This window comes from Symsagittifera roscoffensis, chromosome 2, assembly GCF_963678635.1.
Source record: "Symsagittifera roscoffensis chromosome 2, txSymRosc1.1, whole genome shotgun sequence".
Lineage (NCBI taxonomy): Eukaryota > Metazoa > Xenacoelomorpha > Acoela > Convolutidae > Symsagittifera > Symsagittifera roscoffensis.
The window spans coordinates 12,048,148-12,070,465 of NC_087063.1; the positions used below are offsets into that span (position 1 = coordinate 12,048,148).

Sequence of the window (22,318 nt, forward strand, 5' to 3'; positions counted from 1 at the left end):
CCAGACGAGGTCCTCGAACGGGAGGAAGCCGAGAGGACAGAGGAGACCTCGGAGCGTCCCGAGGTCGAACCTCGGGAGGAAGTGTTGTACAGGGGAATGTCCAAATCGGAGACCAAGAGTCACAGGTGGAGGGGAGAATACTCACATTCGGCTAGTACCCACTCATCTCTGGCCAAGCAGAGCAACAACGCGATGATGTCGAGTATAAGCCCGAGTGGAGAACAAAGGGGTTCGAAGGCCAAGAAGAGTTGGAAGTCCTTGTACGACGAACGCATGGCGTCACTACCAACTGTAGGTTTGACTTCCAGTGATGACTACCCGGAGATAACCCATCCGGATGTGAACTTCACACCGTGCCCAAGGAATGATATGAGCAGGAAGGCGTCATCAACCTCACCGACCAGGCCCATGTCAGATGGGATAACGATGGGAGCGTCGTCAACCTTCGACAGATTAATGACGTCGATGAGCAAGCAAAGAGGCAGTGCGTCATCAAGCACCAGGCTGCAGCCGCCGTTGACCTCATCTTCTCTGGGACTAACCCCGTCATTTGGGGCCACTGGCGACATAAGTGACATGTTCGCTGGCGTAATGAATGGTCTGGATGAACTGAGACGGGACATGACTAAAAGAATAGATCAGGTGGATGAGAGAGCTCACAAGGGTCAAGAGAACCTGAGAGATGAACTAACGCACGTGAAATCGCAGGCGAGGGTTGATCAAGCTCAGTTGATTCGCAACACCGATCAAGAAACAAGAGTGCAGCGCGCTGACGAGCAACTTGGAGGGTACTGCACTAAATTGTGTAATGGCAAAAAGAGCCAATGAGAGAGACAGCGCTCGCAAGATATTCGACATCCTGCTGAATCGTTTCGGCTCTGGAGTACAAGGGCACCAGGCTATGGTGAAGTTCGAGAAGAGGCGTCAGAGAGATGAAGAATCAATAGATAAATTTTTGGACGACCTTGAATTGCTCAGGAGGAGAAGCAACCCGGATGAGAGAATATCCGAGCGAAACTTGGCGATTGCTTCTAAGTTCATGGATGGAGTAAGGAGTGAGGAGTTGAATACGATGTTGGCCACTCACTTCACCCTGTCGCTTGACCAGGTACCCACGCCTGACGATTTGCGTATGAAGTCACGCGAGTATTTACTCATAAAACCAAGGGCGCAAAACCGTTACAGCAATTATGGCAACTATAGCGTGACAAACACTGGTGCGAATTCCAGTTGGTACAAACCTCGCGATGACATGGACAAGAGGAGGTCGTGTGCGAATTGTGGTTCGATGGACCATCACGTTTCTGCGTGTTCTGCATACAAACAGAACATGAAGGCCATAGGCTACTTTCTCGAGGACGCCGACGCGACCGACGAGGATCATGAGGAGTACGTCAGAGGGCTCATCATGAAATATGGTCCGAGGTGTTTCTTCTGTAATTTGGAGGGACACTTCAAGTCGGATTGTACTCAATTTTGGGACGCAGTAGCGGACGCGAAACACCCCTGCCACGAAGAGGCGCTTTCGGGTGTCAAGGCCAGTCGAGCACGTCTGATGAACGAGGCTGAATCTCGGCGAAAGGAGACGACACCGAGCACCTTCACGACCAAAAAATTTAGGACATGGCCTGACGAGGTGGTAGCCTCGAACCTCGAAGCAGAGTCGTCTAGCCCACTCAAGGTGGATTACGGCCTGGCGGCAAGGACAGCGCTGCAGAATGTCAAACAGGACCTAGCCACGAAAGAAGTGGAGCAATGGGTAAGGTCGGAGCTGGAGAGCACAGATCTTCGGGAAAGTTTTAATGTCCTGGGTAAAACGACAAAAGCAGAAGACAAAGAGGAACCCAAGAAACAGGGACTAAAACTGAACGTCATATCTGGTAAGACTTTCGGCATGACGAAGGCGGGGACCAAAATAATGTCCATCATCTCAGTCGCAGGGCACCAGGTGGTCAAGAACTTGAGTGAACCATCCGAGATTACACTAGTCCATCTGGACATCTATGCCGACTACCTGAAGGAGAAGGATCCCAAACTGGACTCCAGGGCAGTGCGAGCGCTGCTCACAACGGGAGGTCCGAGACTGATGAAAGTGGACGGACATTATATCGATGTACATGGCCCTTACCCAATCCTGATGAATGTGGATGGCATCAATATCTACACGAAAGCTCACATAACTGATGCGAACGATCAGATTGGCCGGATATACATTGGTCAAGAGGAGCTGAAGGTTAGACGAATCGGACACAACGCGATGCTCGAACAAGATGCGGTGCATATTGGTTGTGAGGCCGATCTGGCCGCACACGTTCTGGACGTGCAAGGCAGACAGCTTTCAGTAAAGGGACTGCTAGACACGGGAGCAGTGGTTAGTGTCATGCCAGTCAAAACTTGGACTGACATGGGTTTCGAAAGGTCGGATCTCATACCGACAAACATCAGGTTGGCAGCTGCCAATCAGGGAGCGATCTATGTCACCGGACGAAACCCGATCATTTCACTGCAGCTCGGAGGAAGACATCTTTGGATGAGCTTCCTAGTAGTAGAGAATTTGGACGAATCCGACCAGTTCATCCTAGGAAGGGATTTCGTTCGCAACTTTGACGTCACGATCGATCTCAATGACGGATTGATTAGGATCAAGGATCCTGAGAGAAAGTATGAAAAAAGACCCCTTAATAAGATCTTAATTAATCAGGCCAAGGTGCCGATCTTTCTGGATCGAAAAGTTAGATTAAAACCGAACCAAGCCGTAGTAGCGACGTTTAGGATGAGGAACCTGAATGAACTCAGCAATGACAGACAGGTGTGTCTGGTACCAAATCCAAACAGTAAAAGCTCGGCTATTTTAGGAAGAAGCTTCTCACTCACTCAGAGCGGACTGTGTGTGAGTGTGTTATTGAACACAGAAGCAACAACAGTGACAATACAGAGGGGAAAGAAACTTGGCTACGCTTTGCCTCTGAACACAGACTTTCTGAGTGTGGAGAACTTGAAGAAGTTTGATGTAACTAAATGTCCATTACATGCGAACCAAGAATGTATAATGAAAAGAGTAATTGAATTGAAATCTTCTAGGAAATTGTTTTCAATGAAGTCGGAAACAGATGATGGGCTGTCTAGTTGTTCCAACTTTCCTGAGAGGCCGACGGAAGCAGAGTTAGCAGCGAATAGGCCTGTCCTACCTGAGATAGAACATCTGAAGGGTAAAATATCTGACAAGGAACTAGATTCGCTCAGGGCGGTGCTAGATCGGAACGCAGACGTTTTTTCAAAGCATAAGGCCGATATAGGTTGTTGCAATTTTGTAGAGCACGAGATTGAGATAGAAGAGGGCTCGGTACCTCATAGGGAAGGGGCGAGAAGAATGACCCCAAACAAGTCAGAAGCGTGTAGGAAGGAAATTGAAATGTTAATGGAGTACGACATGATTGTGCCGTCGAAGTCCCCATGGGCTTGTGGCGTGGTCATGGCGAAAAAGAAAGGGGGACAACTCAGATTTTGTTGTGATTTCCGTTATCTGAACGCAGTGACTATAAAGGACGCATACCCGATTCCCCGCATCGATGAGAGCCTATCCAAGCTGGGAGACGCTAAGTTCTTCACGACGTTGGATTTGGGCTCCGCATTCTGGCAAGTGCCACTCAGAAAGCAAGATCGAGAGAAAACAGGTTTCGCGTGTGAGCTGGGACTGTTCCAGTGGAAGAGGATGCCATTCGGATTGTGCAACGCGACGGCCACATTCCAGCGACTGATGGCCCAGGCACTCACGAGCGTCACTAAGAAATACGGGAATCTCATTATGTGTTATATCGATGATGTCGTGATTGCAACACCAACCTTAGAAGACCACATAGAAAGGTTGGAGGAGGTGTTTTCTTGCATGAAGCAGGCGGGTCTGAAATGCAAACCCTCTAAGTGTGAAATCCTCAGGGATTCCATAAAGTATCTGGGCCGCCTGGTTGACAAACATGGAGTGAGACCAGATCCCGAAGCGGTTGAAGCAGTGCTGACCTGGAAGGCACCTAAGACAGATACACAGCTGATGAGTTTTCTGGGATTCGCAAATTATTATCGAGAGTTCATCAAGGGGTATGCTGACAAGATATACCCCATGCAGAGGCTGATGAGAAACAAGGGCAAAAAGTTCACCTGGACTGATGAGGCACAAGTTTCATTTGAAAACATCAAGCGTGAACTTTGCGAGGCACCGGTCCTCGGCATGCCAACAGAGAAGGGAATGTTCGTGCTGGACACGGATGCATCAGTGGTTGCGATATCGGGCATACTTCACCAGGAGCAGGAGTGGAACCGGAGAACGGTTCTTCGTCCGATAGCCTACGGGAGTAAAGTCCTGAGTGATACTGAAATGAAGTACGGCGCACCAAAAGCGGAGATGTTTGCGGTGATCACTTTCGTGGAAAAATACAGGGCCTACTTGGGGAGTGCTCCCTTCAAGTTACGTGTGGATAATCGTGCCCTTGCCTGGCTGAAAACCTATTCGATGGATCAAAGCTATATTGGTCGTTGGATTGTGCGCCTGGATGGATACCACATGATCATAGAGCACCGTACCCGTGACAAGCACCAGAACGCAGATAGCCTCAGTAAAAAGACAGAATTTTATGAGCGCCTCGAGGAGAAGCAGGCTAACCAATCAGAGATCAAAGACGGGTTTTCCTTTCTGGACAAAGAAACCTACGATAAGCTGCCACTTACTAGGTGGTTAGACAAATCAGGACATCCTATACCTGGACACCCTGACCTTCCAGTGGAGACGGCCGCGGAGATAAAGCTTTTAGCCAGAGACGACCCCGTTCCGTTGGACCTGCTAGTCCGATCCAACTTGGTACAGCAAGAACTGACCAGGCTGGGTATAAACAGCATCGCTTTATTGAATAAGACGGTGAACGTGGCGCCGGACGTCATGGGAAAACTCCGTGACTTGTTGGATAGGGAAGTGAATAGGCATGATCGTGAATGGATGGAGACCATGCAGAGGTTGACTGTCACCGAGAGAACAGAGAAGAGGCCAGTGTCCATTCGCAGCCGAGGCGTTGAACGGGATTGCAGGTCGATCGTCAACCAGCTGGTGACCTCGATGCCGAAAGAAGTATTGTTGAGAACTTCGTTCACTGAATATGGAACATCGAATCAAAACCAAGCTACTGAGGAAGTCAGGATCAGGTCGAAATCTAGCTTCACGAGGAGAGTGCACTTCACGGATGCAAAAGAGGAATACGAGCCAAGCCCAGATTGTTCGTCCATGGACGAGACAATGTCCGGGGAGTCTGACACCTTCGAGCCAGTCAAAGACGTCTCCTCTGATGAGTCAGACACCTTTGAGCCCGTGCAGGACGACTTGTCCGGGGAGAGGTTGACTAGACCACCTAGGGGCAGAATTTTGTCCGGGGAGTTGGGTTCAAAGCGACCGATGGACAGAGTTTTGTCCGGGGAGTCAAGAAACATCTCAGACAACTTGGAATATGATGTTGAGGAATCAGTCGACTCAAGTGGTGACTCGAGACCCCAGTCCTGGGACAACACGTCTGAAACAACTTCCAATTCCGATGTGTCAGAGATCGCAATCCACTCCTTATTGGTAGACTGGAAGCAGCGTGGGCTGAACCGAGAAACACATCAGGATCCAGACAGGGAAGATACACCTCAGATGAAGAGGGCACTGTGGTAGATAATGCCGCAGACGAGCTCGAGCTGATAGCAGTTTCAAAACGCCCAACCAGATTGCTGCCACATGGTACGGTCGTCCGTACCAATCTGGAACCATCTGTGCAAGAAGCGACGCCTTTGAAAAAGATATGGTGTGTCAAGTTGATGGACGATGCTCATGCTCCGGAGATAATGAGTGGGCAAATGAACGTGGTGAAGACGTATTTGAAAGCCAGGTACAGGCTGTCGGATCTCCTGAGGGCTCAACGAAATGATAGAATGACGAGCAGTCTGAAAAGATGGATCGAGATTGGAGCACCTGACAAGGAAGACTTGGAAGAAGACAGCTACAAAATCCTGAAGCAATTTTACCTGAAGAGGAAAGACTTGTTGTACCTGAATAAGGACGGAATCGTAGCCTGTAAGCGCAAGGAGGAGGACAAGGTCCTTTATAAATACAATTCAATAGTGTTTCCACAGTTGTACCAGACCGAATTGCTCTTTCGCTCACATGATCAGATGGGACATCAAGGCGTGGACAAAGTGTATAACAGGATACAAAAACGATTCGAATGGCCGGGATTGAAGAAGGCTTGTGAGAAATGGATAGCCGCATGCCTGTCTTGTCAACAGGCAAAGGATCCCAGGAAACTAAGGTTCCCCCTACAGTCAATAGAGTCGTCAGGTTTCAACGAAGTGGTGCAAATTGATCATCAGAAAATTTGTATGACAGCAACGGGTTATAATCAGGTGCTGGTAATGATCGACCATTTTACAAAGTATGCGGAGGCAGCACCCTGCATGACAGCATCGGCAGAAGAAACATGCGATCATTTGATAAATGTGTGGATAGCAAGGCATGGCTGCCCCATCACGTTCCAATCGGACAATGGCAAAGCATTCGTAGGTGATCTCACAAAAGAGTTAATGAAAAGGTCGCAAGTAGCGCAGGCCCACTCGACCACTTATCACCCGCAAACGAATGGCCTAGTCGAGAGGCAGAATCGCACTCTGGTATCCATGTTGAGAGTCTACTGCTCACGCTACATGGATGACTGGGACAAGCACTTGCCGCAAGTGATGGGTGCTTACAACAGCACGGAGCACTCCACCACGGGAATAAGTCCGCATATGATGCTGACGGGTCACGAAAAAGCACTCCCGTTAACGTTCTTCTACCCTGAATATGAAGGGAAGAGGACAGCACCGCAAACGTACGTGCGGGACGCTATTAGAAGACAACAGGACCTCAATGACTTATGCAGGAGGAATACGCAACAGGCGCAAATTAGACAAAAAAGGAGGTTTGATAAAAGGACAGCCGATGCAAAAGCCTACTCAGTTGGCGATTACGTCTGGGTGTTCCAGGAAGTGGTTCCACCAAAAGGAACCAAGAAACTATTAAAGAAATGGCGTGGTCCATTTCAGATAACAGAGGTGCATCAAGGAGGTCGTTTTTATCGACTGAGCACTGGAAGAGCGGCTCATTACGAGAACATCAAACCACACAATGCCTCGTCAGAGGATTGGTGCATCCCAGCGGACATGCAAGAGGGAGACTATTTAATAGTGGATCCTGCTTGTGAAGTAAATGAAAGGGGTACTCGCGACAAGAACGACGGGAATGAGGTGGTGGACGATTGCGATCTACCACTGGATCTCGAGTTGACTGAACGAGTAGAGGTGGACGATGAAACTCTACCCTATGCCGAAGAAGACTGGGATTGCCCGGAACAAACCGAAATCGACAAAGGAATACAGCCTGACTTTCCTCTCACCATGGAAACACGCCAAAGCAAGAGAGGAAAAAACCAGAAGAAATACAATCCGTATGGCGAGGACTTCGTTGTAGACCGGATGGTAGTGATTGATGTCATAGACTCGCTGGTGGGACTGGACGAAGTGGCGATGCTAGAAGAAATCGACCTGGTGAACGATATGGATCAAGATTGGATCGACGATCGATCAGAACCGGAAGTGGAGTTCGAACCAGAAGCGGAACAGACTCATGAGCAAGAACTAACAAACTTGCGCGTGCTCGAATGGCTCAACGATCTGCCGACAGATCCAAAAGAGACGATCCTGACGATTCAGGACGTCGATAGAGACGGCGTCAAATACATCAGTCATGACAATACCGAGTCCAACTGGGTCGCCCCAGATGGTCCTCTACGTGTTCCACAATCCAACCTCGGTCTCCTAGACTTTGGGCGATCGACGGGGACGTCGATGGATATTTTTGTCCGGGGAGTGGGGGTAGGACTCACCCACACCGAAAATCTCATAATAAAAAAATTGAAATCGGCAAGAGAAACCGGAGAACTAGAGACAGAGGGCGAGAATGCTAAGAAACCACCTTTTGGACGAATCTTTGAATCGTATTTTGATCTACCGAACCACTATTCGAACAAAATCGTCATAACGGACAGCGATTTCATACTCACGGAACGCACGTGCGCCATAGCGATAACGGCGGACGTAAGCTTCAAAACAGCACTAGCGGCCGACTTTAAAAGAGAGTACAAGAATATCGAGTTTTTGTGGAAACAGAGGCCTGGTGTAGGAGGAATGATAGCGTTGCCCCCTGTTGCATCACAGATACCAGGGAAATATTTGTGTTTTTTGGTTACGAAAGCTACTGATAGGCAACACGTGAATCCGGAGAGCTTGGTATTGGCCTTGACTCGACTTAGGGATTTCCTGGTTGAGAGAGGTGTGACCTCTCTCTCGTTACCAGTTTATGATCCCAATAGAGGGAAGCTACACCCTAGAGAGTTGTACGCTCTTGTGCATGTGATATTTTCAGAGACTGACATAGAAGTTTACTTACATAAAAAATACTATCTGAGTATATGCTAAGAATTGCGCTCGGCGATAAGTGGTTTTTATTAAGTTATTCGATAGGAACTAGAGTCGAGTTTTAGGTTAGGTTAGGTTTTAGTTACAGTATTAGGGATTAGGTTTTTAGGTGATAGTATAGGTGTGTGATGTTTATGTGTTTATGTTATGTTATTGTTATGATATGTTTTATGTTTGTGTCATCAAGGTGACAGCGCACATTTGTGCCACTCTGACAAAGGCAAAGGTGGACGATCCACCTTGGTGCTAAAATTTTAAATCAGAATTGAAAAAGAGAATCTGATACCCCCTATGCTCTTGGCAGGTCTGACCGTAACCGCCACAAGGTCAAAGAAGACGGCGCGAACCCTGGCAGACACTAAGTTGGAAATGGAAGTAATCAGTCAATGTGGATCTGGAGGACTTGAAGATTATAGGCCCTCGCGAATCAACATGGCCAAGTTGAAACTGGAAGGACATCTCGACTTGGTCGAGTACAGTCGAATAACTGTGCCGGAATCGGTCCACATGGGAGATCCGGCAGGGGGTTATGTGGAGATGTTGAAAGCGAGGAACTCCGCGAGAGGGCACCTGATGGCTTGGAGCGAGAAGAGAGCCATGCAAGAATACTTGAAGGGGCTTACGGAGAACTCTAACTTCAATCGAAGAGAGTATGGCACAGTAATGTCATCAGAAGCGAACGAAATTGGATTGGAAAAACTGCTAGAAATTTCTTGGAGGGCGGCCCTCCAGAAATACTTCGATGAGACGATGAATGCACCTGCTACTGTGGCAGCATACCTGGCTCATCCTTGCGTGAGAACTGATCTGCAAGTACGACTGGCTTGGTGCTTGATGGGCATCAAAAAGGCGGAGTATGAAGCCAGTAATGACTCGAAATTACGAGAACAGGAGCTAGAGTTAATGGAAGCTCTACGAGCATTGATTTCGAAAGACGATTCAGCGATAGCATGGGCTAAGCGTAAGGATGCCCTTTGCTTTGTCAGGTTCGTGGTGGATCGCATCCCCACTCCTGTGTTGGGAGAATGTATAAAGAGCATTCGGCAAAAGGGAGTTGATTGCGAAAGGAACTTCCTTAGGGCACTCCTAGAGCTATATCAGGACATGCCATTGACCGTGCCAAGCAAGGAGTCGAATGATATGGAAAGCTATCGCAAGTTGGAAGAGGTGAGAAGATACTCCAACAAAGAATTGAGAGTGAGCAGAGACTTGATTGAAGCGGCCAGAGGACAAAAGGAGTTTGCAACACTAGGGAAACTGAAGTCGTTCCAATATGTATCTGGCATACCGGGGATGGCGTATAATCCCTTCGTGAACGAAGAAGCCAGGGAAGCATACTTCGACTATGAGCAAGTCACAGTGCTCAACTTCTGGGTTGAACGAATTAAGGAAATCGGAATGCTGATGGTGGAACAACCCAAGCTGGGAATTATTTTGGAAGAACGAGTGGTCGAACCCTCGATTCCCGAGCTAAAAGGGCAAGTGAGTTTTGATTGTGGTTCTTGGGACGGTCCCTTGAAAACTAGTCTAGTAGTGATGTGGGAACTCATGAAGCCTTCCTGGTGTCCCCATCCTAACGCAGGCTTAATCTGGGACATGACCGCGGATGTCATGTTAGAACGGGATGATGATGCGAGTTTACATGATCTGGCCATGATACATCACCTGCTGGCCATGAGATTGACGAAAAGGAAGAGCAACCCATCCACTGAGCTGTCCGAGGAAGGTACATCGAGTAATTGGATGAAGCAAGGCACATGCTTGGCTCAACACAGTGGGATGGAAGGACATGTTTGTAACATGGGACACTGCCTGGTTACGCTGAGAGAGCAGCATCGACAACTGGCACGATTGTATGGAAGATTGAGCATGTCAGATAAGAGTGCCATGGAGTTGGTCGCAGACTGCCATGGGGTGACGGACATAAACCTGATCACAGCCTTGGGATTTTGCAGCATGACGAGTTCGATAGAATCGCTCGAGCGCTTGGAGCGTGCCCATGAGCTAGTGACGTCCCTCAGCGTGGAAATATTCCCTGGAGCATTACAGACAGAGCAAAAGATTGGAGGCTGGCGAGAAGCCCTAGAAAATGAAATGAATCTGAAGGATAGTGAAGCCTATCACAGACCTACTGGTTCAAAGTATATGGTGGGTTCAAGCTCCGCGCCATATTGTAATGGCAAGTATCCTACGCACATGGTAGTGATGGATGCGAGGACGCAACAAGTGTTGGTTGACCAACTTTTCTCTGTGCCAAAGTGCGTGAGGTTGGCCAGAATGTCAGAAAGGTCATATGACTTGTTGGCAAAGATCTTTCGGGCAGTCCCGAAGAGATCCGAAGGCGAGTTGCAAGACGTTGTGGGTGAAGAGTTCATGAGACTGAACGAAGGTAACGTGAGTGAGTTCCAGAAACAGAAAGCGAGTGGAGCGTTACCTACTGAATTCCCCACCATAGAAGAGAAAGACGATTTACATAGAATTCTGATGGAAGTGGAACCGTTGCTGGGAGCCTCAGGGTATCGGACCCGAAGGAACATAGTGAGAACCCATGGGGAGTATCCTTGCCACTGCTTGGCGCAGACGTTGTGGTACCCCAAACGCGGGAATCTGATCCTAGTATGGGACGTGGAGGAGTTGTACTCTACGGGGTTGCCCGATCAGAATCAACAAGTGTCAATCGTGGTGGTTAGCGCCATGCTAGCAGTGAGATGGTTGGAGGCTAACGCGGACACAAGTGAGCAGGAGACGGCCGTGCCGACTCCTGAACAGCTGAGCAACGTAAAAATGAGTTGTGAGTTGGATCTTTTCAGAACCACCTGCAAGGTTCTGAGAATACCTAAAGCCATTGAAAGAATATGGTCAAGGCAAAGATTGATGCCTGGGTTCCGTGCAGTGATGACATCTTGGATGTATGAACGCGCGAAGCGTCACATGTCAAGGAACACGGAAGCCTATCAATCTTTCCAGCTAGATACAGGACCAGGAGCCTATAAACGAGCATTCTTGACGCACAGAAACGCGGTCACCACAGCGGTGAAGCGGGTAGCTGGAACGCCTTGTGTTACTGAAGATGAGAAGAAAGAGGTCTTAAGAGCTGACCTAGAACGAAACGTGAGTCTATGTCTTCACAACAGCTTTTGCAGGAACCGGGAGCAGAAGGTGAATGTGGACTTGCTACCTTGTTGCAAACTGAGGCTGTTGGAACAGGAGGGTTGGGGCACGGCCCGCAACTCTCTGGACATGTTAGAGAAAGTCCTGGAAGACAGTGACGCTGAACATCAGGATGGAGAAATGATGGAGTGAAGATGACCAAAGAAGAGAAGAGAAGGAGAGAAAAACTTGATTGTATTTGTGTGCTAAAATTTAAACCAATCAACCAAGTTTTGATTATTGAACTTGTTAAACTTTTTGTTTTGATCTAGTTTGGTCAGACCAAACTTTGAAAATGTTGCAATTGTTAAAATTGTTGAAATTGTTGATTTTAGTTACTACTATCTATGTATGTATATAAGGAACATAGGTGAGTATATTTATCTATTTATTCACGACTGAAGTTTTTAACCTGTGTAAGACACAAATTCACTGTGTGGCGACATGGTAAGTTTGAGTAAACTCGCTCGAGAAGGGTGGGTAACTCAATAACTTTCCTAGCCACAGAGTTTCTTAGTTTTAATATGGAAAGGACCGCACAAATGACTGATTATACTTGGTGAGTAGTGTTAAGTTAATTTTAACGGGTGCGTGGCCGTGCCACGTCCCACTTTTTAATCACAAAGAGCGAAAAGATGTTTTATGGCGAGATGATGTAAGTAGTCAGAAAAGAAATTTTTATCTAGGACACTCCTCATGGTGCAAATTTTGTGAAAATGTTGAAAGGCAGTGAGATGTAGTACGATGCCATTTGTGAACACGTAGTGAGTTGAGGTGGAGTAGATAAATTTCATTTTCTTATGCGATTTGTAAGATTGATTACAGAAAACTGGATAACTACTTGACGATAACCCGGTGTTATGCGATCAATAGGGACATTGATGGAGACTTGTCCGGGGAGTATGTGCCATTCTGCCAGATGACACAGCACAACCTTCCGGCGACATAAAAAAGAGTGACTAAAGGCCTTATGAACAAAAAAGTGTTGCGACGGAGGGTCAGAATGTTCTAGAATTTTTATTTTTAAAATTTCGATTGGAAGAAGAACATTTCTGAGAAATAGAGAAAAGACGGCCATTTTGAATAAAAAAGACGAAAATCAGAACCACGATAGAGATTGTGAAGAACAGTTGTATCAGAGACAGAAAAACACGGAGCCTCTTATCGTGGCAAAAACACACGATAAGGACCTTAGCGACAGATATTTGTGGAGACGGAAGCTTCAGTGGGGGGAAGAGAAATACCACGGAACCCTCCCGGGACACGAAATATAGGAGATAAGAGTGTTATCTCAAGAAAATCACGGGAGCGGAGGCTTGGTCCCCCCGAGACTGTTATATGTGAAGGGACTGTGAAAACTGACCATAACAGCTGCTGTAATGTGCTAGATCTTAATTAAACACCGATATTATTTGATATTTCAGGACATGAGTAGATAGAAAAAGGGAAAGGGTCAATCCATCTCCAATGGATTTAATATAAAACTGTCACACAAAAACATAATAAAATAGGTTGTTCGAGCCGTGTTTTTAATGACAATCACGTAGTCTGAGGATCCGAGACTCAGCTATGTGGTTGTGTTCGCATGTAAACGAAAGCTGATCAAAAGTCGTTTGACTGATGGCCTAAAAATGGTAACTTTTTACTTTGCCCTAGACAGACCAGAAAATCAACTGGCAAGGTCGAGACGGTGAAAAACGAGTAGAATTAAGGTAACTGACGCCTGCCAGTCGTTAATAGGTACTTCTTCTACGCTCCGTCGCTGTGTGATATTTGGGCGAATGTTACAATACGTGCATCATTTAACTTAAGTATTGAGGAGCTCTTAATATTATCATAACTCAGCGCATTAAAGTCACCCATCATGATAATTTTCGATTTGTTAGGTAAAAATCTGATGCTTAATTTCAGGGAATTCAAAGTTGCTCGGAATAAATTGGGTTCGCATAAACGTTGATAACAAACCAATCAAGTTTGACAAACTTTAACAATTGAAAACCTGTACTTGAAGCAATTCTTTTTGCAGGACTCAAACCACCAGAATTATTTGAGCCCGGTATGAAATCGAATAAAACATTATATTTATCCAGTAAACTCAAATGTATATTTGTAAGTTTCGATATTTTTGCTTCCTGAATGCACAAAATGAAACTGGGCGATTTTTTTAAAACTTGGCATTTTTTGATAAGTGAGTGTAATTTAGCTGGATTTCCTATGCTAAAAATATTAACGGAAAAAATATCTGGTTTTTCGCACATAGAAATTTTTGCTAAAACTTCCCTCCAACCAAGTCTTCTCCGTTATTTTTAGATTTCATTTTTGGCCCTTTCTTTCGTGTTAAAACTGACCAAGAGGTTGGTGAAGTTTCACGCTCTCTTTTTGTAAGCATTCTTCCGTCAGAGGAACATTTTCGTTTGTTATTTTCGATATTTAAATTGTCTTTTTTTTCTTTTGCAGAGTAAGAATGAAAATCTACGACTTGATTGTTGAGAACCTCATCCTTTTGTTTTTCTTCGCTTGGAGTAGCTGCACTGTTTGTTTTAGAATCATCAATCGAAACTCCAGATGGTGGTGCTTCAACATTCTTATCTTCTTCATTTTCGGTACCATTACACGTGCGTTTTTTTTATGAAGAAAAAATAGAAACTCTTAAATATGAATTTTCGTTTAGTAGAGATTTTTGACTTTTGAGTTGACACATGCGTGCATGAGAACCTATTTTAAACATCAAAACGTTAAAGTCCAAACGTCAACATTGCTAATATATAAGTTTGAAACTCGAGGGACGTAGTTTGCTGCAAATAGAACAGTCTTTGGTGCCTTGAGACGACGCTACACACAATTATAGTCCTTAAATTTTTAAACCACTTAGTCCCATAAAGGAGTGCAGCCAGTATTTAGACAGCCGCGTATTCATACTGGTCAGTATTTAGACAAATACTGTATGAACCAATCAGAATCGAGAAAAAACATAAATAATCCAAAATTAATAATAATTATTTATTAATTTCTTCTTTGTCTCGATTCTGATTGGTTGAAACAGCATTTGTCTAAATACTGACCAGTCTGAATACGAGGTTGTCTAAATACTGACATGTAACCTCCCATAAACCACTTAAATTCTAGCACTTAATTTTAAATGTTTTAACGCTCATAAGTCGTCTTGATCTGATGTCGTCTTAATATTCTGGGGTCTTATTGACCTTTCACCAGCTAAATTACTAGCGTGTTTTAATCCCAGTATTATCGCAAAAAAAACTAACCATTTTTCTCTCATTTTTTTGTTCCAGGTTGACCTTAATGAAAGTTGTGAAACCCAATTCCACACTATTATAACGTATTTGGTCCAGCTAAAACTGATAGCATTCATCTCATTAAACGAGACGAGTAAAAGTATAACCTTTTTTCGATGTTCAAGTAATCAGCATCATGCTTGGTGCTTCTTCTGGTAACCAGGAATTTTATGAAAAAATTTTACACATAGATCTTCATCATTTTTCATCAAATAAGTTTTTTAACGGTGATTTTCAGTTCCATTTTTTTTCCGTTTCGGTGCTGGCAAACATATTCTTGTCTTTTAGATAGGTTGGAATGGCTGATCCTGACGAAATTCAAGTTGATCCCCCAATTCCAGAAAATGATAGTGAAAATAAGCCCGAGGAGATGTCTTCAGATCGGCCTGGTATGTTGTTTAATCGATAGAACAAGACATTTTTGAAAATTTAATGTCATCGGTTAATCAAAAAAAATATATAGCGTTAATAGTTGTTTTTAGATGAGGTTGCAATCAAAGAAAGAACGTTTAATGATATGTGAAGCTTAACTAAAAAACACAGTCAGTTGACATTGTTATCACTGGCCAGCGTTCGTCCTCTCCTCGGCTTGCTGCACGCTTTCTGCAGAGCTGAACTAAAGTTTTTGTCATCTATTTTTTGTTTTTGTAGATACAAAGCGAACTGGAAGAGGTAGTAGATCTAGCCAGTCAGGTTCAGAAGTAGAAGAGCCAGATGTGGTATGTATTCAGTATACCTAAATCGAAATTATTTATAGAAAGTCAAAAGTTTTGACTATTTTTCTATGATTTCAGAAACCCTACTTAAAAGGAATGATTGGTTTGATAGAGTATGACGAGAGTTCTCATCTCTTTACTCCAGAAATGGACGATTTAATGGACGACTGGATAGAAAACAAAATTAAAAACCGATGCCTATTTGTGTATGTAGACGGAGATGCAATAAAAGTCACAACGGAATTACCTCATAAAACGGTACACTCAATACAGTGAGTAGTTTACGATGATTATTTTTCAATTGCTTAGCTTACCTTAAGAAGTCGTCTTTTATCGGTACATTAATTAAATACGCTAACAACTTGCTTAATAAAATCAGCAGAACCATTTGATAGCTTGCGTTTTATAAATTTCAATTGGGTAACTTCTCCATTATACCTACCTAGAGTAGAGGTAACGAATACACCTGAGACGAAAAGCTAGCTCCTATTACGAATCTGGCCTAAGTGACCTAAAATTGCGTGGGTTGAAGATAGACGTTTAGTTTTATCGTTGAGGGAGTTTTTTGGCGTGTTTTGACGAGGGGGAGCCTGAAAGTTTTGGTATTGACGAGGGGGAGCCTGAAAATTTTGGAGCCTGAAAGTTTTGACGAGGAGAAACCGGAAAGTTTTGAAAGTTTTCATGAAAAAATTTTGTTTTCTGCACAACAGGATTTTATTCAATCTTCTTCGGCTTAGTTGCCGCTCAGTATCAATGTCTGAAGTTTGTTTAACGCCGCCAAATGTACACTGAATCCTCAAAACTCCATTTTTCGAGAGGCGTCAAATTATAGCTAGATGTAACCTAGTTAACTACGCTTGCTGTTATCAATATATCGGAACATAGATTTCTTTCGGGTTAACAACTAGTGTAACAAAATCAGTGTAATCATTTATGATGCTGCTTTGCTGCTAACATGCTCAATTTTATGAAAATTTATGTTTCACTTCTAGCTTCTAGTTACTACTAGCACATGCCATATCTAAATTTCAAGCCATTGTATGTTTATATTTAGATTTTAGGTTTAACTTCCTGGTGATTATTTTTCGGCTCCATGATTGTCGACTTGAGCTCTGTCGGTTTAGTTTCCAAACTATTTAGTCCATTTTGCTCACGCTAAATTTATAGTTAGCGTGCATCTTATGTGGGCGTTAGAAAAAGTTTTTGTTCCGACGGTTTGAAAAATCTAAAGGAATTTTGTATTCGGTTGTTTTGGTTTTTTCTTTTGGTTTCCTTCACAAAATCAGGTACCACACATAATCATCGAAATGGGTCTAGTTACATATCATTTTAAAGCCCTTTCAGTCCTGAGTCGAACGACAAAAAATGAAAATTTTTTCTCAGTGTCGAGAAAAACCGGCTTAAAATTTTTTGAAAAACCGGTTTACAATTATTATAAACCGGTTTATAATAATTTGAGCGTACAGGCTCACAATAGCTTGTGTCAGCTTAATTTAATTTAAAAATATGGAGTTCCACAAAGTTCAGTTGGGTCAGATAAATCGTTTTTCAATGATCTTGAGCTCATGATCAGGTCATAAGAGATAATGTTTTTTCAAGTGAGATTTTGTGATCTGATTACCTTGTAGAGTATATTGTCGAAAAACTTCATTACCCTTGCGATAAGCAAGGGTATTTCAATCGGGTACTAGACTGTTTTCCCGTAAATAACTTTGCTCGCACGTCTCATCTCCTGGATTCATTCATCTACTGGGCTTTTTTTTGCAACAGGCATATTTTGAGCATTTTATCATTTTAAATATCCGGTCAAATCAAAATTTGCTTTTTATGTTTGTTGAAATTTTACCAACTCGATTTGCTATAACTTCATGAGTTTTTTCTGTTTGTTTTTAGCCTTTTTCGGCTTAATAGGTTTTGGCTTTTGTTCAAGTTGTTGCCTGGTTTGATGACCATAAAGTCTTTGTGTGTGTTCTTGGGAATTTTTTTTAGTTACGAATTTTTTTGAATTTTTTCCAGAATGAAGAAGAGTTTGTGCTCAGGCTTTTTCGGCTTTGTTAACGCTTGGTAATTATCAGTTCGATTTCAATCAACCAGTAAGCGCATCTGGTGCAGAGATAACGCAACTGTTTGAGACAGCAAAGGCTTGTATGTTTATAAAGGCTTGTAAAGAACAGGTCCCGCTCGGATTCACCTGTTTTTTGCAAACTAGAGTTTTCTTCTTTTTTGGACTATCATCCGCCTGTTTATTCTTGTCGGTTTAGTTCCCTTAGCCTGACTTTTCTTTGAAGATTCAGCTTTCTTCTAAGTTGCTGTAATACCCATGCTTGAGACGACAAAGTACGGGAGTTCGATTCCAGTCGAGACCTGTTTTTTGCAAACTGAAAAATTTCGGCTAATTTAGATTACGGTATGTATGCTTAATTTTGTCGGCTTGGTTCCGTAAAAAAGATATTCTCAAAACTCTGCTTCTTTATACCATTCTGAAAGCTACTTGTAAAGTTTTTATTTGCGGAGATAATTTTGTTCCGGTTGTTTTGGACTTTTGTTGCAATTTTTGGTAATTTTAATTGAGGTTTTTTTTAATTTTGTTTATTTTTTTTTCATTTGATTTTAATCACAATCAACCATTTTCGTGCCGCAAGTGGTGTGAAATTCAAATACGTCTCTGTGTCGCTATTTTTTTCCAAGATTCTTCGAAAAGCGGCGCAGTGGGTTGGGGGGGGGGGGGGGGGGGGGGGTTGAATATTTGTTTGAGCCAGACAATGAACGGGCGCTATAATGTTCAGGTTCATTTCTCTGAAAAAACATGACGATTTATTTAAGGCAAGATAATTAAATGAGCAGGACAGCAGTCGGCAGAAAAAAGAGACCCAGCCCTATTTGGAATGTTATCAAAAGACTTTTATTTGAGAGGTTAAAAGACCTTTTGAACTAAATACCGTGCTAGCTGGCGTGCTGGACCGTCTTTTTCTCACTATTTCTGATGCCTTTTCACATGAGAAAGAACCTTTCCTTCTATTGCTCAGGTTTTCAGACGATTTATCCACTAGGGAAAGTACCATCATACGAGCTGTTTAGCTCATCAGGGAGAACCACAGTTGTGCCTCGGGTTAAGAACTGCATGCAATTTTTTGGTTATTTTTCTGGGCTTGGTAATATTGCCTCAGCCTCAAGTAACGAGCGCGGATCATGGTGGGCCTCGAACAGACGACTTTTTGATTAAGAGGCGGAGACGTAACCACTTCACCACCGCTCCCTCTGAATTATAGATTAAAAAAATTAATTCTGTTTCTGTAGATATTTCGCCAAAAAAGGAGACGTGGAATTGTTCATGGACAACGTGGAACAGTTTGTCACCCATGGCATCATTCACGTGCCTCACATCGAGAGTCTTCTCAAGCAAATGGTATCATTCTTTTTACACGTTTTTTTTAAAATTTCCCAATGATTTTTTTCATTTGCTGCTTTTTTTGAAGTGTTTTCAGGAATCATCAGCCATAATGAGTTGACTATTTTTAATTATAATACAGCACTTTTCACAGACTTTAGAAAAAATGTTTTTTTTTTTAATTGAGTTTGCGATGTTTTTGTACGTTGTGTGTTCTTTTCTAGAATGGAGCCTTTTCGCCAATGTTTCTCTCGAACAAGACGTGGCCCGACAGCATCAGAAATGATTTCACTTCCCACCTGCAGAGGTTCATGGCCTACTTGACGGACATGAGACATAAGACCGAGGGCCATACCATCCTCTACATCCCCAAAGAGGGCGCAGCTGCCGCGGAGGATGTTGCGGCTGCATGTGCAGACAAAGACTTGGTCCAGCGACTCGAAAGTGAGCAATTTTATTCTTCCGTTATATTCATCTTAATCATACATAAAGGCTTCTCTTTGTCATTCTTCAAGTAAATCGAAAAAAATTATTGTAAAAATTTCTCGATTCCAAAAAGGCCCGTTCGAATATAATAGTTTAAATACATTTTTTCATGCTGTCGGATTGCAAGGAAAATGAAAGATTGTAGACTTCGGTGATTATGTAAAAAAAGAGAATACGTAATTGTTCTGCTTCTTCTTCTCAGACGTCGTCAGGTTCTTTGTTTGCAGCCGTGATGATCCACTGGACGATGCAGTTGAAGGAGGTGGTCTACGCTCAGGACTCGCAGGAGATCACTGAGAACAGTGGACCCCTGGAGGAGATAGAGTTCTGGCGCAACAGGTGTGTGGACCTGAGTAGCATCAGCACCCAGCTGGACAAACCAGAAGTGAAGAAGATCGAGAGCATTCTGGACGCCGTCAAGTCCAGTTATGTGGGACAGTTTCGCAAATACGCTCAGCAGATACAGGTGAAACAGTTTATTCTCTTGATTCTGACCACTTTTATCTCAAGCTCAGTCCACTTTTTTCCTATCCAAGTTTCACATTTCAGCGAAGTTTTGCGCAAATCTGATGCGTTAATTGCGATCTACTTTGAATCCCGTATTGAGTTTTTTATTTAAAAATTTGTTCAAGTATTTAGTTTTCGATAAATTGTGTTTCGGTTCGATTTCTCTGTGTGGTGATAACTGAGTTTTGTTTTGTTTTCAGGATGGTTCTAAACAGTCGGAGAATAACTTGAAGTTCCTGAATATTCTGAAGGAGCCGTGTGATCAGTTGAGCAAGGCCAGTGCCAAGGAGATCCCCCCTATGCTGCCAAACCTGCTCAACCTTATCCGCTTCGTCTGGACCAACTCAGACTTCTACAACACCAAGGAACGCATCACTGGTTAGTAACCCTTTATTTGGTTGGTTCGCTGGTGCCCTGTTAGTAAATCCTTAATACAGATTGATGTACTGGGAAAACATTACTAAAGAACAAGACTGCTTGTATCAGGGCAAAGCCATGAATGTTTGGACAGCCGTTTAAATAATCGAAAAAAAAATAATTGCTGTTTGCGCGTTAATAGCAAAAAATAAATTGCGCGTTAAATGTACCAAATGGGCAATTTTTAAACCCCAATTACTTTACGAAAAATAATCACAGGTAATTCATTTTTTGAAGTTTGAGCCCAGGACGGCGTTACCTTTCAGGTTTTTTTTTCCATCTAATTAGTTTTTACTTTAACTAAAAGTTCACAAAATTGTTAATTTACCAAGTCTGATTTTGAGTTTTTTCTCTTTTTTTTTCAAAATATAAAAAAAGTTTCAGTTTGTTATATCGAAGAATGGAAAATTTTGCGAAAACTTGGAAAACGGCTAAAACACCAGAAGATGGAATTTTTCAAGTCATAACTTGTTTTTTTTTTACAAAGGTTAGGGGGTCGATGCGTCTGCAGGAAACTATTTCACAAGTTTTATTCGATTTCAGCCTTAAGTCATGTTTGGATGTGTAGTTTATAATAAGTCAAAAAAAATCTAAAAAACAGTCAGAAAAACAATAAGATCTGATTCTTTCTTAAATGTTAAATGATGTTTCCGATAAAGTTGTTGCTATAACTGAAAATTCACACAATTGTAAATTAACCAAATCTGACTTCGATTTTTTCTCGTTTATTTTTTGAAGTATTTAAACAGTTTCCGTTTGTTATATCGACTTAGTAAACTTGTATTACGTAAACTTGATGGCAAATATTATCCGTATGCGATTACGTGTTTCAGTTTCGATAGGTCATAAAAAATTTCAAAACTTGAAGTTTTTTATGACAAGTTTTGTTGTCGGCTCAGCAGGTTTCATCCCAAAGTTTGTCGCCTTTATTGACGCTCGGTGAGTGATTTTCAACTGTTTTTAGGGCTGTATGTGAATTTCATCCGATACTGCCATGAATTTTTGTAGCTGTAGTTTTTCCAACTTTTTTCAAGTTATTTTTTGCAAGTAATGTTTTCAACTTGATTTTTCACAATTTTTTGAACTCAGCCTTTTTTCATTTTGTAGCGAAATGTGTAGCGCAATTCAAATTTTTCAAGCTATTTCATTACTTGTTGTTGTGTACTGTCACAGGTTCATCAAAATGAGTTTCATTTTGAGACCAACATTGCAAAATTTTGGGTGTTGTTTTTTTTCGGCGTCATATCAATTTTTACGATATGGCGGTACTCCGTATTGCAAGTCATGCGCGGCTCAGCTTCGCCCCTGTGTACAATTTTGTTTTGTTTCGGTTTTTTCGTTTTTCGTTTGTTCTTGTTGACTTTAATTGACTCATTTTAGCTCCAACTTCCCTCAAACTATCAGATTTATCGCTACACTTACGCTACAATGAAAACACTGCCTTATAGATATTGAAAAAATGTCTCATTCTTGAAAAATGAAAGTGAAAAAACATGACCAAAAACTATATCTACAAAACTTTCAAATGTTTGGCTTGGATGATGTTCGTAAACAGCCTTAAAAACATTGAAGATTGATAACCGAGCGTCAATTAAGGCAAAAAAGTTGGGTCAATGCTCATTGAGCCAGAAATGAAACTGTAGTTACAAAAGTCAAGCTTTAAAGTTTATGAAATCATTAATCTCAAGAACCATTCCTCCTGAAAAAGGGGAAAAGGATTTTAAAATTCGCCCGTGAAACTACGCAACATAATTTGTCTAGGCCAATAAAATGAAACCCAAAACCTTAATTGTTTAACTACTAAAATGGGTGGTGAACAGCGAGTGTGG

General features: G+C 42.9%; 1 protein-coding gene across 9 annotated transcripts in view; it reads left to right on the top strand.

Annotated features, from left to right (window-relative positions):
• The window catches only part of LOC134840715 (dynein axonemal heavy chain 2-like), a 446,672-nt gene that overhangs the window by 355,934 nt on the left and 68,420 nt on the right, over positions 1-22,318 (top strand). For all 9 annotated transcript variants that reach the window (XM_063856710.1, XM_063856711.1, XM_063856713.1 and 6 more), the window contains exons 2-8: positions 15,261-15,364; positions 15,627-15,694; positions 15,770-15,963; positions 18,989-19,097; positions 19,304-19,523; positions 19,793-20,031; positions 20,273-20,450. In XM_063856710.1, the coding sequence (XP_063712780.1) occupies positions 15,274-15,364; positions 15,627-15,694; positions 15,770-15,963; positions 18,989-19,097; positions 19,304-19,523; positions 19,793-20,031; positions 20,273-20,450 (1,099 nt within the window). In that variant the 5' untranslated portion in view covers positions 15,261-15,273. The remainder of the gene's footprint in view (positions 1-15,260; positions 15,365-15,626; positions 15,695-15,769; positions 15,964-18,988; positions 19,098-19,303; positions 19,524-19,792; positions 20,032-20,272; positions 20,451-22,318) is intronic.